Source organism: Salmo trutta, chromosome 12 (assembly GCF_901001165.1).
Source record: "Salmo trutta chromosome 12, fSalTru1.1, whole genome shotgun sequence".
Classification (NCBI taxonomy): Eukaryota; Metazoa; Chordata; class Actinopteri; order Salmoniformes; family Salmonidae; genus Salmo; species Salmo trutta.
The window spans coordinates 46,911,292-46,925,875 of record NC_042968.1 but is presented as its reverse complement, the minus strand read 5'-3'; the positions used below and the strand labels follow the sequence as shown (position 1 = coordinate 46,925,875).

The 14,584-nt window shown below is 44.8% G+C and overlaps 1 protein-coding gene across 1 annotated transcript; it reads left to right on the top strand.

The window, feature by feature from the left end:
* Positions 1-1,634: 1,634 nt before the first annotated feature.
* LOC115203686 (AP-3 complex subunit sigma-2-like) lies at positions 1,635-14,310 on the top strand. The gene is made up of 6 exons (XM_029768612.1): positions 1,635-1,765; positions 2,120-2,211; positions 2,645-2,756; positions 11,482-11,553; positions 13,258-13,365; positions 14,076-14,310. The coding sequence occupies exons 1-6, from the start codon at positions 1,697-1,699 to the stop codon at positions 14,199-14,201; spliced, it is 579 nt and encodes a 192-aa protein (XP_029624472.1). The 5' UTR covers positions 1,635-1,696; the 3' UTR covers positions 14,202-14,310.
* The last annotated feature ends 274 nt before the right edge of the window (positions 14,311-14,584 follow it).

Genomic DNA, 14,584 nt, shown 5'->3' with positions numbered 1-14,584 from the left:
TGTTGTTTGGTGAAGTGGTTCTCCTGACAGGTAAAACCTGGGTATGTGAGATAGGAGATGAGACAGTATTTACAGAAGAGAAGCCGTTGCAGTGGTTGGACACGTGGCAATAAATATTTGGTAGCTGAAGAGACATGAAGCAGGTTGTTGTAATTGTGATGGGAATCCTGTTCCCAGAGTGCCCTGTATGAATGAAGCATGTTGTTGTAATTGTGATGGGAATCCTGTTCCCTGAGAGCCCTGTATGGATGAAGCAGGTTGTTGTAATTGTGATGGGAATCCTGTTCCCGGAGTGGCCTGTATGGATGTGTCACGACTCCCGCCGAGGGTGACTCCTCTCCCTGTTCGGGTGGCGCTCGGCGGTCGTCGTCACCGGCCTACTAGCTGCCACCGATCCCTTTTTCCCTTTTCTGTTGGTTTTGTCTTGATTGTTTGCACCTGGTTATGATTAGTGTTTAGTTTAGTATTTAAGCCCGTTTCCCCACCTGTTCTGTGTGCGGGCTTACTTTCTGTTGTCGTCTGTTGTTTATGCAGTGGTACGTGTTATCGGATCATTGTGTTTGTTGGATCAAACCCAGTTGTGTTTTCGTGGGTGTAATTTTCTTTTACGGTGCAATTCATTAAAAGCCCTTTAGCAACTACTCCTGTTTCCTGCGCCTGACTCCACACCCACTACTGCAAGCGTTACAGGATGACTGAGGTTGTTGTAATTGAGATGGGAATCCTGTTCCCGGAGAGCCCTATATGGATGAAGGAAGTTGTTGTAATTGTGATGGGAATCTTGTTCCCGGAGTGGCCTGTATGGATGAAGGAGAATGTTGTAATTGTGATGGGTATCCTGTTCCCGGAGAGACCTGTATGGATGAAGCAGGTTGATGTAATTGTGATGGGAATCCTGTTCCCGGAGTGGCTTGTATGGATGAAGCAGGTTGTTGTAATTGTGATGGGAATCCTGTTCCCGGAGAGCCCTGTATGGATGAAGGAGGTTGTTGTAATTGTGATGGGAATCCTGTTCCCGGAAAGCCCTGTATGGATGAAGGAGGTTGTTGTAATTGTGATGGGAATCCTGTTCCCGTAGTGCCCTGTATGGATGAAGGAGGTTGTTGTAATTGTGATGGGAATCCTGTTCCCGGAGAGCCCTGTATGGATGAAGCAGGTTGCAGTAGCTCGGATCAGGGCCGTCTAGCAGGTCTCCTATATGGAGGCAGTGAAAATAGCTGGAGTGGGTAGAGAGGAGATGGTTTTGGATGTCCCACAGTCTGCAGTGAATGCCAAGCAGGAGAAGGATCCTGACATACTAATAGTGAAGAAGATGGATTTTGTTGCGTTTATAACGCAACTGATAAACTGCACTAGTCAAACTAATAAAAAAATCAATGTGAAGTGGCAAACAGATTTCTGGATCTCCAGGACTTTACAGCTGATATGTTACAGGGAGAACTGAATAAAGAGGTTTCCCCTCCCAGATTCCAGAGCCTGTGTAGGGATCTGAATAGTACAGTTTTAGTTTTTGTAATGATTTGTTTTAGTTTTTAGGGGGTATTTTTTTTACTTCTCCGTACAGTAGGTGGCAGCAATACACTTTGAGTGTAGTCTGTCAATAAACCACAGCGAAGAAGAAGAGCTGGCGGAAGTTACGTAGAGAATACATCCACCTGGTGGACAGCTGACTGATTTGAGACATTTCCAACCAAATATGATTAAAGCTATTTTAATATTTAACAACCATGGGAAACCACGACTCATTAGATTTTATGAATATTTTGTAAGTACCCAAAATGTACCTAAGTTTGTTAGTTAAGTCAATCTTATTGTCCAGCTGTTAGTGCGCTAATGCTATGGTATGCTAGCTAAATTGTCCAGCTAGAGGCTAACTAATCAATAATCTATATTGTCATCATTATGAGATGTGATTTAATGACATTTATAATAGCTAACTAGCTAAGTTGCTTATATTTTTGTTGTTGACATAGCTACGAATATCCATGTGCACAACAGATGGGCTAGTTTACAACCTCAGCTGTTTTACTGCTAGCTGTTAGTTAGCTAACGTTAGGTCTTTTAATTTAGATTATAATGTAGTTCTTAGCCAAATTATGAGCGACATATTTCTTCTCAGGCTGAAGATGTGCAGCAGCAGATCATTCGAGAGACTTTCCGTCTGGTGTCGAAGAGGGACAACAACGTCTGTAACTTCTTGGAGGGGGGAAGGTAACAGCTCTCGTTAGCATTACTAACTAGCTGGTTAAATTAACCAAAATATACATTCTTGATGGAACAATCAGCGAATCCCAAAAAAAGATGCGTGGTTGTCTGCCAGTCAAGTTACCTAAATCCTTTATGATTCATCCAGGAGGCAGCTATGTAGGTATCTATGGCTTGTATTGGGGACGAGTATTGTGTTATTGTGTTAGTGTGTTAGTGTAGGCTTACCTATACTATAGCCTAGAGACCAACTTGGCAAGTTCAAGTAGACATTGTGACTAAAGATTTATCCTGGGTTGTTAAATGAGAAATATTGTTTGACCAAAGTGTTAAGCTCATATGATTAGCAATCATTCATCAATTCTCTGGCAGATGAGTTAAAGTTGGACCGACTCAGACAATGCAGAACCGACTAGTAATACAATTTCTGTATTTGCAGTTTGATCGGTGGCTCGGACTACAAGCTGATCTACCGGCACTACGCAACACTGTACTTTGTGTTCTGTGTGGACTCCTCTGAGAGTGAGCTCGGTATTCTGGATCTAATACAGGTGGGTTGGCAACTGTTGCTGTGTTCCCATCTATTACTCTGGACAACAGTAGGGTTGTGTTACCATCTATAACTCTGGACAACAGTAGGGTTGTGTTCCCATCTATAACTCTGGACAAAAGTAGGGTTGTGTTCCCATCTATACCTCTGGACAACAGTAGGGTTGTGTTCCCATCTATACCTCTGGACAACAGTAGGGTTGTGTTACCATCTATAACTCTGGACAACAGTAGGGTTGTGTTCCATCTATAACTCTGGACAACAGTAGGGTTGTGTTCCCATCTATAACTCTGGACAACAGTAGGGTTGTGTTCCCATCTATAACTCTGGACAACAGTAGGGTTGTGTTCCCATCTATAACTCTGGACAACAGTAGGGTTGTGTTCCCATCTATAACTCTGGACAACAGTAGGGTTGTGTTCCCATCTATAACTCTGGACAACAGTAGGGTTGTGTTCCCATCTATAACTCTGGACAACAGTAGGGTTGTGTTACCATCTATAACTCTGGACAACAGTAGGGTTGTGTTCCCATCTATAACTCTGGACAACAGTAGGGTTGTGTTCCCATCTATAACTCTGGACAACAGTAGGGTTGTGTTCCCATCTATAACTCTGGACAACAGTAGGGTTGTGTTCCCATCTATAACTCTGGACAACAGTAGGGTTGTGTTACCATCTATAACCCTGGACAACAGTAGGGTTGTGTTCCCATCTATAACTCTGGACAACAGTAGGGTTGTGTTACCATCTATAACTCTGTACAACAGTAGGGTTGTGTTCCCATCTATAACTCTGGACAACAGTAGGGTTGTGTTCCCATCTATACCTCTGTACAACAGTAGGGTTGTGTTCCCATCTATATCTCTGGACAACAGTAGGGTTGTGTTACCATCTATAACTCTGGACAACAGTAGGGTTGTGTTACCATCTATAACTCTGGACAACAGTAGGGTTGTGTTCCCATCTATACCTCTGGACAACAGTAGGGTTGTGTCTCCACTCTCCTCTCCCAGACAGTCAGCTGTACTGTCTTAACATCCTGTATGTTTTGGAAGTGATGGTTTAACAGGTTGTGTGCTCTGTTAGACTACCTACCTATCTGATTATTTTAAGATATTTTTTTTTTACCCAATTTCGTGGTATCCAATTGGTAGTTACAGTCTTGTCTCATCACTGCAACTCCCATGCGGACTCGGGAGAGGCGAAGGTCGAGAGCCGTGCGTCCTCCGAAACACAACCCAACCAAGGAGTCCCTTGTGCGCGATGGGACAAGGATATCCCTGCCGCTCAAACCCTCCCCCTAACCCGGATGACGCTGGGCCAGTTGTGCGCCGCCCCATGGGCCTCCCGGTCGTGTCCGGCGGCTCGAACCCAGAATCTCTGGTGGCACAGCCTTAGACCAACCACTGCGCCACCCGGGAGGCCCTACCTATCTGATTTTAAAGCAAACTTCTTTTAAAAATATATATATATACACTGCTCAAAAAAATAAAGAGAACACTTAAACAACACAATGTAACTCCAAGTCAATCACACTTCTGTGAAATCAAACTGTCCACTTAGGAAGCAACACTGATTGACAATAAATTTCACATGCTCTTGTGCAAACGGAATAGACAACAGGTGGAAATTATAGGCAATTAGCAAGACACCCCCAATAAAGGAGTGGTTCTGCAGGTGGGGACCACAGACCACTTCTCAGTTCCTATGCTTCCTGGCTGATGTTTTGGTCACTTTTGAATGCTGGCGGTGCTTTCACTCTAGTGGTAGCATGAGACAGAGTCTACAACCCACACAGTGGCTCAGGTAGTGCAGCTCATCCAGGATGGCACATCAATGCGAGCTGTGGCAAGAAGGTTTGCTGTGTCTGCCAGCGTAGTGTCCAGAGAATGGAGGCACTACCAGGAGACAGGACAGTACATCAGGAGACGTGGAGGAGGCCGTAGGAGGGCAACAACCCAGCAGCAGGACCGCTACCTCCGCCTATGTGCAAGGAGGAGCAGGAGAAGCACTGCCAGAGCCCTGCAAAATGACCTCCAGCAGGCCACAAATGTGCATGTGTCTGCTCAAACGGTCAGAAACAGACTCCATGAGGGTGGTATGAGGGCCCGACGTCCACAGGTGGGGGTTGTGCTTACAGCCCAACACCGTGCAGGACGTTTGGCATTTGCCAGAGAACACCAAGATTGGCAAATTCGCCACTGGCGCCCTGTGCTCTTCACAGATGAAAGCAGGTTCACACTGAGCACGTGACAGACGTGACAGAGTCTGGAGATGCCGTGGAGAACGTTCTGCTGCCTGCAACATCCTCCAGCATGACCGGTTTGGCGGTGGGTCAGTCATGGTGTGGGGTGGCATTTCTTTGGGGGGCCGCACAGCCCTCCATGTGCTCGCCAGAGGTAGCCTGACTGCCATTAGGTACCAAAATGAGATCCTCAGACCCCTTGTGAGACCATATGCTGGTGCGGTTGGCCCTGGGTCCATGTGGACCCAGAGCCAGCCACAATGCTAGACCTCATGTGGCTGGAGTGTGTCAGCAGTTCCTGCAAGAGGAAGGCATTGATGCTGGCCCGCCCGTTCCCCAGACCTGAATCAAATTGAGCACATCTGGGACATCATGTCTTGCTCCATCCACCAACGCCACGTTGCACCACAGACTGTCCGGGAGTTGGCGGGTGCTCTAGTCCAGGTCTAGGAGGAGATCCCTCAGGAGACCATCCGCCACCTCATCAAGAGCATGCCCAGGCGTTGTAGGGAGGTCATACAGGCACGTGGAGGCCACACACACTACTGAGCCTCATTTTGACTTGTTTTAAGGACATTACATCAAAGTTGGATCAGCCTGTAGTGTGGTTTTCCACTTTAATTTTGAGTGTGACTCCAAATCCAGACCTCCATGGGTTGATAAATTGGATTTCCATTGATTATTTTTGTGTGATTTTGTTGTCAGCACATTCAACTATGTAAAGAAAAAAGTATTTAATAAGATTATTTCTTTCATTCAGATCTAGGATGTGTTGTTTAAGTGTTCCCTTTATTTTTTTGAGCAGTATATATATATTTAACTAGGCAAGTCAGTTAAGAATAAATTCTTATTTACAATGACGGCCAAACCCTGACCCAGACGACGCTGGGCCAATTGTGCGCCGCCCTATTGGACTCCCAATCACGGCTGGTAGTGATACAACCTGGAATCGAACCAGGGTCTGTACTGACGCCCTCTAGCACTGAGATGCAGTGCTTTCAAACACTTCAACGTTTTTATGGTGGTGGTGGTAGTAGTGAGGGGGCGGGTTCAGGTAGATGACCTGTATCCACTTTCAATTCAAACATATCATTAAATAGACAGAAGACAAGGCTTTCAAACCTGTTATGTTTTTGACTGTGGTGGAGATGCTTATTTCAAGGTTATGACAAGTCGGGATATGTTTGAGGTACGCTTCTTGTCTTGATCTGCAGTGACCTTTGACCTCACGATACAGTACATTGTAAAGCCTACTGATGGGTGTGTATTGAACTCACGATACAGTACATTGTAAAGCCTGCTGATGGGTGTGTATTGAGGAAATATACACTGAGTCTACAAAACATTAAGAACACCTTCCTAATATTGAGTTGCACACCCTTTTGCCCTCAGAACAGCCTCAGTTTGTCGGGGCACGGACCACAAGGTGTGGAAAGCGTTTCCACAGGGATGCTGGCCCGTCTTGACTCCAATGCTTCCCACAGTTGTGTCCAGTTGGCTGGATGCCCATTGGGGTGGCGGACCGATCTGGATACACACAGGAAACTGTTGAGCGTAAAAACCCATCCCAGCTGCTGGGCGATCTTTGTATATTATCTATGCAAAGTAACTTTAACTCTACCTACATGTACGTATTACCTCGACTAACCGGCACATTGACTCTGTACCGTAACACCCTGTATATAGCCTCCACATTGACTATGTTCCGGTACCCCCTGTATATAGCCTCCACATTGACTCTGTACCGGTACCCCCTGTATATAGCCTCCACATTGACCCTGTACTGGTACCCCCTGTATATAGCCTCCACATTGACTCTGTACCGGTACCCCCTGTATGTATCCTCCACATTGACTCTGTACCGGTACCCCCTGTATATAGCCTCCACATTGACTCTGTACCGGTACCTCCTGTATATAGCCTCCACATTGACTCTGTACCGTAACACCCTGTATATAGCCTCCACATTGACTCTGTACCGGTACCCCCTGTATATAGCCTCCACATTGACTCTGTACCGTAACACCCTGTATATAGCCTCCACATTGACTCTGTACTGTTTAACTATTTGTGACTTTTATTTTCAATTTTTTTTACTTAACACTTTTTTTTCTTTCTTAATTCTTAAAGTATTGTTGGTTAAGGGCTTGTAAGTAAGAATTTCACTGTAAGTTCTACACCTGTTGTATTCAGCATTTCACTGTGAGGTCTACTACACCTGTTGTATTCAGCATTTCACTGTGAGGTCTACTACACCTGTTGTATTCAGCATTTCACTGTGAGGTCTACTACACCTGTTGTATTCAACGCATGTGACAAATAACATTTGATTTGATTTGAGCAGCGTTGCAGTTCTTGACACACTCAAACCAGTGTGCCTACCACCCCGTTCAGTGGCACTTAAATATTTTGTCTTGCCCATTCACCCTCTGAATGGCACACTCTTAATGACTGTTGTGGCTGCTTAGCATGATGTATTGTTGTCTCTACCTTCTTGCCCTTTGTGCTGTTGTCTGTGCCCAATAATTTTTGTGCCGCTATCATGCTGTGTTTCTACCATGTTGTGTTGCTACCATGTTGTGTTGCTACCATGTTGTGTTGCTGCCATGTTGTGTTGCTGCCATGTTGTGATGCTACCATGTTGTGTTGCTGCCATGTTGTGTTGATACCATGTTGTGCTTCTACCTTGCTGTGTTGCTATTCTACCTTGCTGTGTTGCTGCCATGTTGTGTTGCTACCATGTTGTGTTGCTACCATGTTGTGTTGCTACCATGTTGTGTTGATACCTTGTGTTGCCGCCATGCTGTGTTGCTGCCATGCTGTTTTGCTGCCATGTTGTGCTGCTACCATGCTGTGTTGCTGCCATGTTGTGTTGCTGCCATGCTGTGTTGCTGCCATGCTGTGTTGCTGCCATGCTGTGTTGCTGCCATGCTGTGTTGCTGCCATGCTGTGTTGCTGCCATGCTGTGTTGCTGCCATGCTGTGTTGCTGCCATGATGTGTTGTCATGTTGCTGCCCTGCTATGTTGTCTTAGGTCTCTCTTTATGTAGTGTTGTCGTGATGTGTGTTTTGTCCTATATTTATGTTATTTATTTTCTTATTTTTAATCCCAAGCCCCCGTCTCCGCAGGAGGTCTTTTGCCTTTTGGTAGACCCGTCATTGTAAATAAGAATTTGTTGTTAACTGACTTGCCTAGATAAATAAAGGTTAAATAAAACGTACACAACCCATGTCTCAAAGCTTAAAGATCCTTCTTTAACCTATCTCCTCCCCTTCATGTATACTGATTTTGAAGTGGCTTTTGAAGTGGATTTAACAAGTGACATCAATAAGGGATCATAGCTTTCACCTGGTCAGTCTGTCATGGAAAGGTGTTCCTAATGTTCTGTCCACTCAGTGTATATTCTGTGCATTCAGAAAGTATTCAGAACCCTTGACTGTTTCAACATTTTGTTACGTTACAGCCTTAATTCTAAAATGTATGAAATTGATTTTTTCCCCTCATCAATCTACACACAATACCCCATAATTACAAAGCAAAACACTTTTTTCTCACAAATATCAAACTGAAATATCACATTTACATAAGTGTTCAGACCCTTTACTCAGTACTTTGTTGAAGCACCTTTGGCAGTGATTACAGCCTTGAGTCTTCTTGGGTATGATGCTACAAGCTTGGCACACCTGTATTTGGGGAGTTTCTCCCATTCTTCTCTGCAGATCCTCTCAAGCTCTGTAGGTTGGAAAGGGGAGCATCGCTGCACAGCTATTTTCAGGTCTCTCCAGAGATGTTCAATCGGGTTTAAGTCCGGGCTCTGGCTGGGCCACTCAAGGACATTCAGAGGCATGTCCTGAAGCCACTCCTGCGTTGTCTTGGCTGTGTGCTTAGGGTCGTTGTCCTGTTGGAAGGTGAACCTTCGCCTCAGTCTGAGGTCCAGAGCGCTCTGGAGCAGGTTTTCATCAATGATCTCTCTGTACTGTGCTCCGTTCATCTTTCCCTCTATCCTGACTAGTCTCCCAGTCCCTGCCACTGAAAAACAACCCCACAGCATGATGCTGCCACCACCATGCTTCACCGTAGGGATGGTGCCAGGTTTCTTCCAGACGTGAATCTTGGCATTGATGTCAATCTTGGTTTCATCAGACCTGAGAATCTTGTTTCAGAGTCCTTTAGGTGCCTTTTGGCAAACTCCAAGCGGGCTGTCATGTGCCTTTTACTGAGGAGTGTCTTTCTGGCCACTCTACCATAAAGGCCTGATTGGTGGAGAGCTGCAGAAATTGTTGTCCTTCTGGAAGGTTCTACCATCTTCACAGAGAAACTATGGAGCTCTGTCAGAGTGACCATCAGGTTCTTGGTCACCACCCTGACCAAGGCCCTTCTCCCCCGATTGCTCAGTTTGGCCGGGCGGCCAGCTCTAGGAAGAGTCTTGGTGGTTCCAAACTTCTTCCATTTTAAGAATGATGGAGGCCACTGTGTTCTTGGGGACCTTCAATGCTACAGAAATGTTTTGGTACCCTTCCCCAGATCTGTGCCTCGACACAATCCTGTCTCTAAGCTCTACGGACAATTCCTTCAACCTCATGGCTTGGTTTTTGCTGTGACATGCACTGTCAACTGTGGGGTCTTACATAGACAGGTGTGTGCCTTTCCAAATCATGTCCAATTTATTGAATTTATCACAGGTGGACTCCAAGTTGTAGAAACATCTGAAGGATGATCAATGGAAACAGGATGCACCTGAGCTCAAGTTAGAATCTCATAGCAAAGGGTCTGAATACTTATGTAAATATGATATTTCTGTTTTTATTTCTAATAACCTGTTTTGTCTTTGTCATAATGGTGTGTAGTTTGTAGATTTAATCCATTTTACAATAAGGCTGTAGTGTAACAACATGGGGAAAAGGGAAGAGGTCTGAAATCTTAACGAATACACACATTACCATTACCAGACACACCTACTCATTCCATGTTTTTTCTTTATTTTTATCTATTTTCTACATTGTAGAATAATAGTGAAGACATCAAAACTATGAAATAACACATATGGAATCATGTAATAACCAAAAAAGTGTTAAACAAAAATAAAGTAGCCACCCCTTGCCTTGATGACAGCTTGCACACTCTTGGCATTCTCTCAACCAGCTTCATGAGGTAGTCACCTGGAATGCATTTCAATTAACAGGTGTGCCTTGTTAATTTGTGTCATTTCTGTCCTGTGTGTTTGAGCCAATCAGTTGTATTGTGACAAGGTAGGGGTGGTAAACAGAAGATAGCCCTATTTAGTAAAAGACCAAGTCCATATTATGGCAAGAACAGCTCAAATAAGCAAAGAGAAATGACATTCCATCATTACTTTAAGACATGAAGGTCAGTCAATCCGGGAACATTTCAAGAACTTTGAAAGTTTCAAGTGCAGTTGCAAAAACCATCAAGCACTATGATGAAACTGGCTCTCATGAAGACCGCCACAGGAAAGGAAGAGTTCATTAGAGTTACCAGCCTCAGATTGCAGCCCAAATAAATGCTTCACAGAGTTCAAGTAACAGACACATCTCAACATCAACTGTTCAGAGGAGACTGTGTGAATCAGGCCTTCAGGCCTTGCTGCAAAGAAACCACTACTAAAGGACACCAATAAGAAGAAGAGACTTGCTTGGGCCAAGAAACATGACCAATGAACATTAGACCAATGGAAATCTGTCCTTTTTGGTCTGAGTAGTCCAAATTTTAGATTTTTGGTTCAAACCGCCGTGTCTTTGTGAGACGCAGAGTAGGTGAACGGATGATCTCCACATGTGTGGTTCCCACCGTGAAGCATGGAGGAGGTGGTGTGATGGTGTGGGGGTGCTTTGAGGGTAACACTGTCTGTGATTTATTTAGAATTCAAGGCGAACTTAACCAGCATTTTGCAGCGATACGCCATCCCATCTGGTTTGGGCTTAGTGGGACTATAATTTTGTTTTTCAACAGGACAATGACCCAACACACCTCCAGGCTGTGTAAGGGATATTTTACTAAGAAGGAGAGTGATGGAGTGCTGCATCAGATGTCCTGGCCTCCACAATTACCTGACCTCAACCCAATTGAGATGTTTTGGGATGAGATGGACCACCGAGTGAAGGAAAAGCAGCCAACAAGTGCTCAGTATATGTGGGAACTCCTTCAAGACTGTTGGAAAAGCATTCAAAGTGAAGCTGGTTGAGAGAATGTCAAGCAAATGCAAAGCTGTCATCAAGGCAATGGGTGGCTACTTTAAAGAATTTAAAATAGAAAATATATTTTTATTTAACACTTCTTTTTTTTGGTTACTACATGATTCCATATGTGTTGTTTCATAGTGTTGATGTGTTCACTATTATTCTAAAATGTAGTAAATACTGAAAATAAAGAAAAACCCTTGAATGAGTAGGTGTCCAAACCTTTGACTGGTGCTGTATGCTTAACATAAGATGGATGACTTGACAATATCTCCTCTGTAGGTGTTCGTGGAAACTCTGGACAAATGCTTTGAGAATGTCTGTGAACTGGACCTCATTTTCCACATGGATAAGGTGAGTTCAAGTCCATGAAAATCATTTACAAGGTCAGCTTTGCCAAGTTTTGGCTTGTGACACTCTTTGATGCATTTAGAGTAATAGTCTTCTGTGAATAACATGGCAGCTGGTTTATAGATGCAATATCCATTCAATATGATGAAAGCCTTCAGGAGGGAATGAATAGCGGGGGAAGCCTTGCTGTGTGGAGACAGGTAGTAGCAGGGGAAGCCTTGCTGTGTGGAGACAGGTAGTAGCAGGGGAAGCCTTGCTGTGTGGAGACAGGTAGTAGCAGGGGAAGCCTTGCTGTGTGGAGACAGGTAGTAGCAGGGGAAGCCTTGCTGTTTGGAGACAGGTAGTAGCAGGGGAAGCCTTGCTGTGTGGAGACAGGTAGTAGCAGGGGAAGCCTTGCTGTGTGGAGACAGGTAGTAGCAGGGGAAGCCTTGCTGTGTGGAGACAGGTAGTAGCAGGGGAAGCCCTGCTGTGTGGAGACAGGTAGTAGCAGGGGAGGCCTTGCTGTGTGGAGACAGGTAGAAGCAGGGGAAGCCTTGCTGAGGCAGCCCAGATGGCAGCCCACATGTTTGACGGTGGGGATGGTATTCTTGGGGACATTCCTCCTCCAAACACGGCGAGTTGAGTTGATGTCAAAGAGCTCCATTTTGGTCTCATCTGACCACAACACTTTCACCAGTTGTCCTCTGAATCATTCAGATGTTCATTGGCAAACTTCAGACGGGCATGTATATGTGCTTTCTTGAGCAGGGGGACCTTGCGGGCGCTGCAGGATTTCAGTCCTTCACGGCGTAGTGTGTTACCAATTGTTTTCTTGGTGACTATGGTCCCAGCTGCCTTGAGATCATTGATAAGATCCTCCCGTGTAGTTCTGGACCGATTCCTCACCGTTCTCATGATCATTGCAACTCCATGAGGTGAGATCTTGCATGGAGCCCCAGGCCGAGGGATATTGACAGTTCTTTTGTGTTTCGTCCATTTGCGAATCATCGCACCAAATGTTGTCACCTTCTCACCAAGCTGCTTGGCGATGATCCTTTCTTTGTCAGTGGGCAAACGTACCAAATCAGCAGGGGATCAAATACTTTTTTCCCCCACTGTACCTATCATTTACAGGTCCTGCTACATTACCTTGTTATATACCTATCATTTACAGGTCTGCTTCATTACCTTGTTATATACCTATCATTTACAGGTCCGCTACATTACCTTGTTATATACCTATCATTTACAGGTCCTGCTACATTACCTTGTTATATACCTATCATTTACAGGTCCGCTACATTACCTTGTTATATAACCTATCATTTACAGGTCCGCTACATTACCTTGTTATATAACCTATAATTTACAGGTCCGCTACATTACCTTGTTATATAACCTATCATTAACAGGTCCGCTACATTACCTTGTTATATACCTATCATTTACAGGTCCCGCTACATTACCTTGTTGTATACCTATCATTTACAGGTCCTGCTACATTACCTTGTTATATACCTATCATTTACAGGTCCTGCTACATTACCTTGTTATATACCTATCATTTACAGGTCCTGCTACATTACCTTGTTATATACCTATCATTTACAGGTCCGCTACATTACCTTGTTATATACCTATAATTTACAGGTCCGCTACATTACCTTGTTATATACCTATCATTTACAGGTCCGCTACATTACCTTGTTATATACCTGTCATTTCCAGGTCCACTTCATCCTTCAGGAGGTGGTGATGGGGGGGATGGTGCTGGAGACCAACATGAATGAAATCGTGGGCCAGGTAGAGCTGCAGAACCGCATGGAGAAATCAGAGGTTAGTCTGTTCACTTACTGGTCCTGTAGTTAGTCTGGTGACTGGTCCTGTAGTTAGTCCTTCCTCTGTTAGTCTGGTGACTGGTCCTGTAGTTAGTCCTTCCTCTGTTAGTCTGGTGACTGGTCCTGTAGTTAGTCTGGTGACTGGTCCTATAGTTAGTCCTTCCTCTGTTAGTCTGGTGGCTGGTCCTGTAGTTAGTCCTTCCTCTGTTAGTCTGGAGACTGGTCCTGTAGTTAGTCTGGTGACTGGTCCTGTAGTTAGTCTGGTGACTGGTAGACCCTTAGGGCTGGTTTCCAGCTAGTCTTTCCTCTGTTTCCTCTGTTCCTGTCCTCTCAGACTGGTCAATATAATTTACCATCAGAGGTTTATTAGTAGTATTATGTCAGTCTAGACTCTAGACCCTTAGGGCTGGGTCTTATTCATTGGTGGACACCATAAGCTAAATATTTAGCTACGGAAAACAAGTGTTTATTAAACAAATTCCGGTAGTGTAGGTCCAGCCCTGTTTTGGCCTGTTTTCTTCCGTTCCTAGTGAATAGGACCCTTGTCTCCCAGACAGAGATAAATCCTGCTGGAGATTCTCTATTCAACATGATGTTCATAACCAGCCTCTTTAGTGTCCTCTCTCTCTATTACCTTTCATTGCTGTGTATTTGATCATAGCTGGTGTAGAAAAGGCTCAACCCAGAGTTCATCTGTGTCTGTTTCAGGGGGGCTTCTCGGCGGCGCCGACGCGGGCCGTCTCTGCGGTCAAGAACATGATCCTCCCAGAAATGCCTCGCAACATAAACATCGGAGACATCAATATCAAAGTGCCCAGCCTCTCTCCCTTCTGACCAGGGAGCGGAGCGGGGGGCTAGGCCCAAACGGCACCTTATTCCCTTTATAGTGCACTGCTTTAGACCAGATCCCTATGGCACCCTATTCCCTTTATAGTGCACTACTTCAGACCAGAGCCCTATTCCCTTTATAGTGCGCTACTTTAGACCAGAGCCCTATGGCACCCTATTCCCTTTATAGTGCACTACTTTATACCAGAGCCCTATGGCACCCTATTCCCTATATAGTGCACTACTTTAGACCAGAACCCTATTCCCTTTATAATGCACTACTTTAGACCAGAGCCCTATGGCACCCTATTCCCTTTATAGTGCACTACTTTATACCAGAGCCCTATAGCACCCTATTCCCTATATAGTGCACTACTTTAGACCAGAGC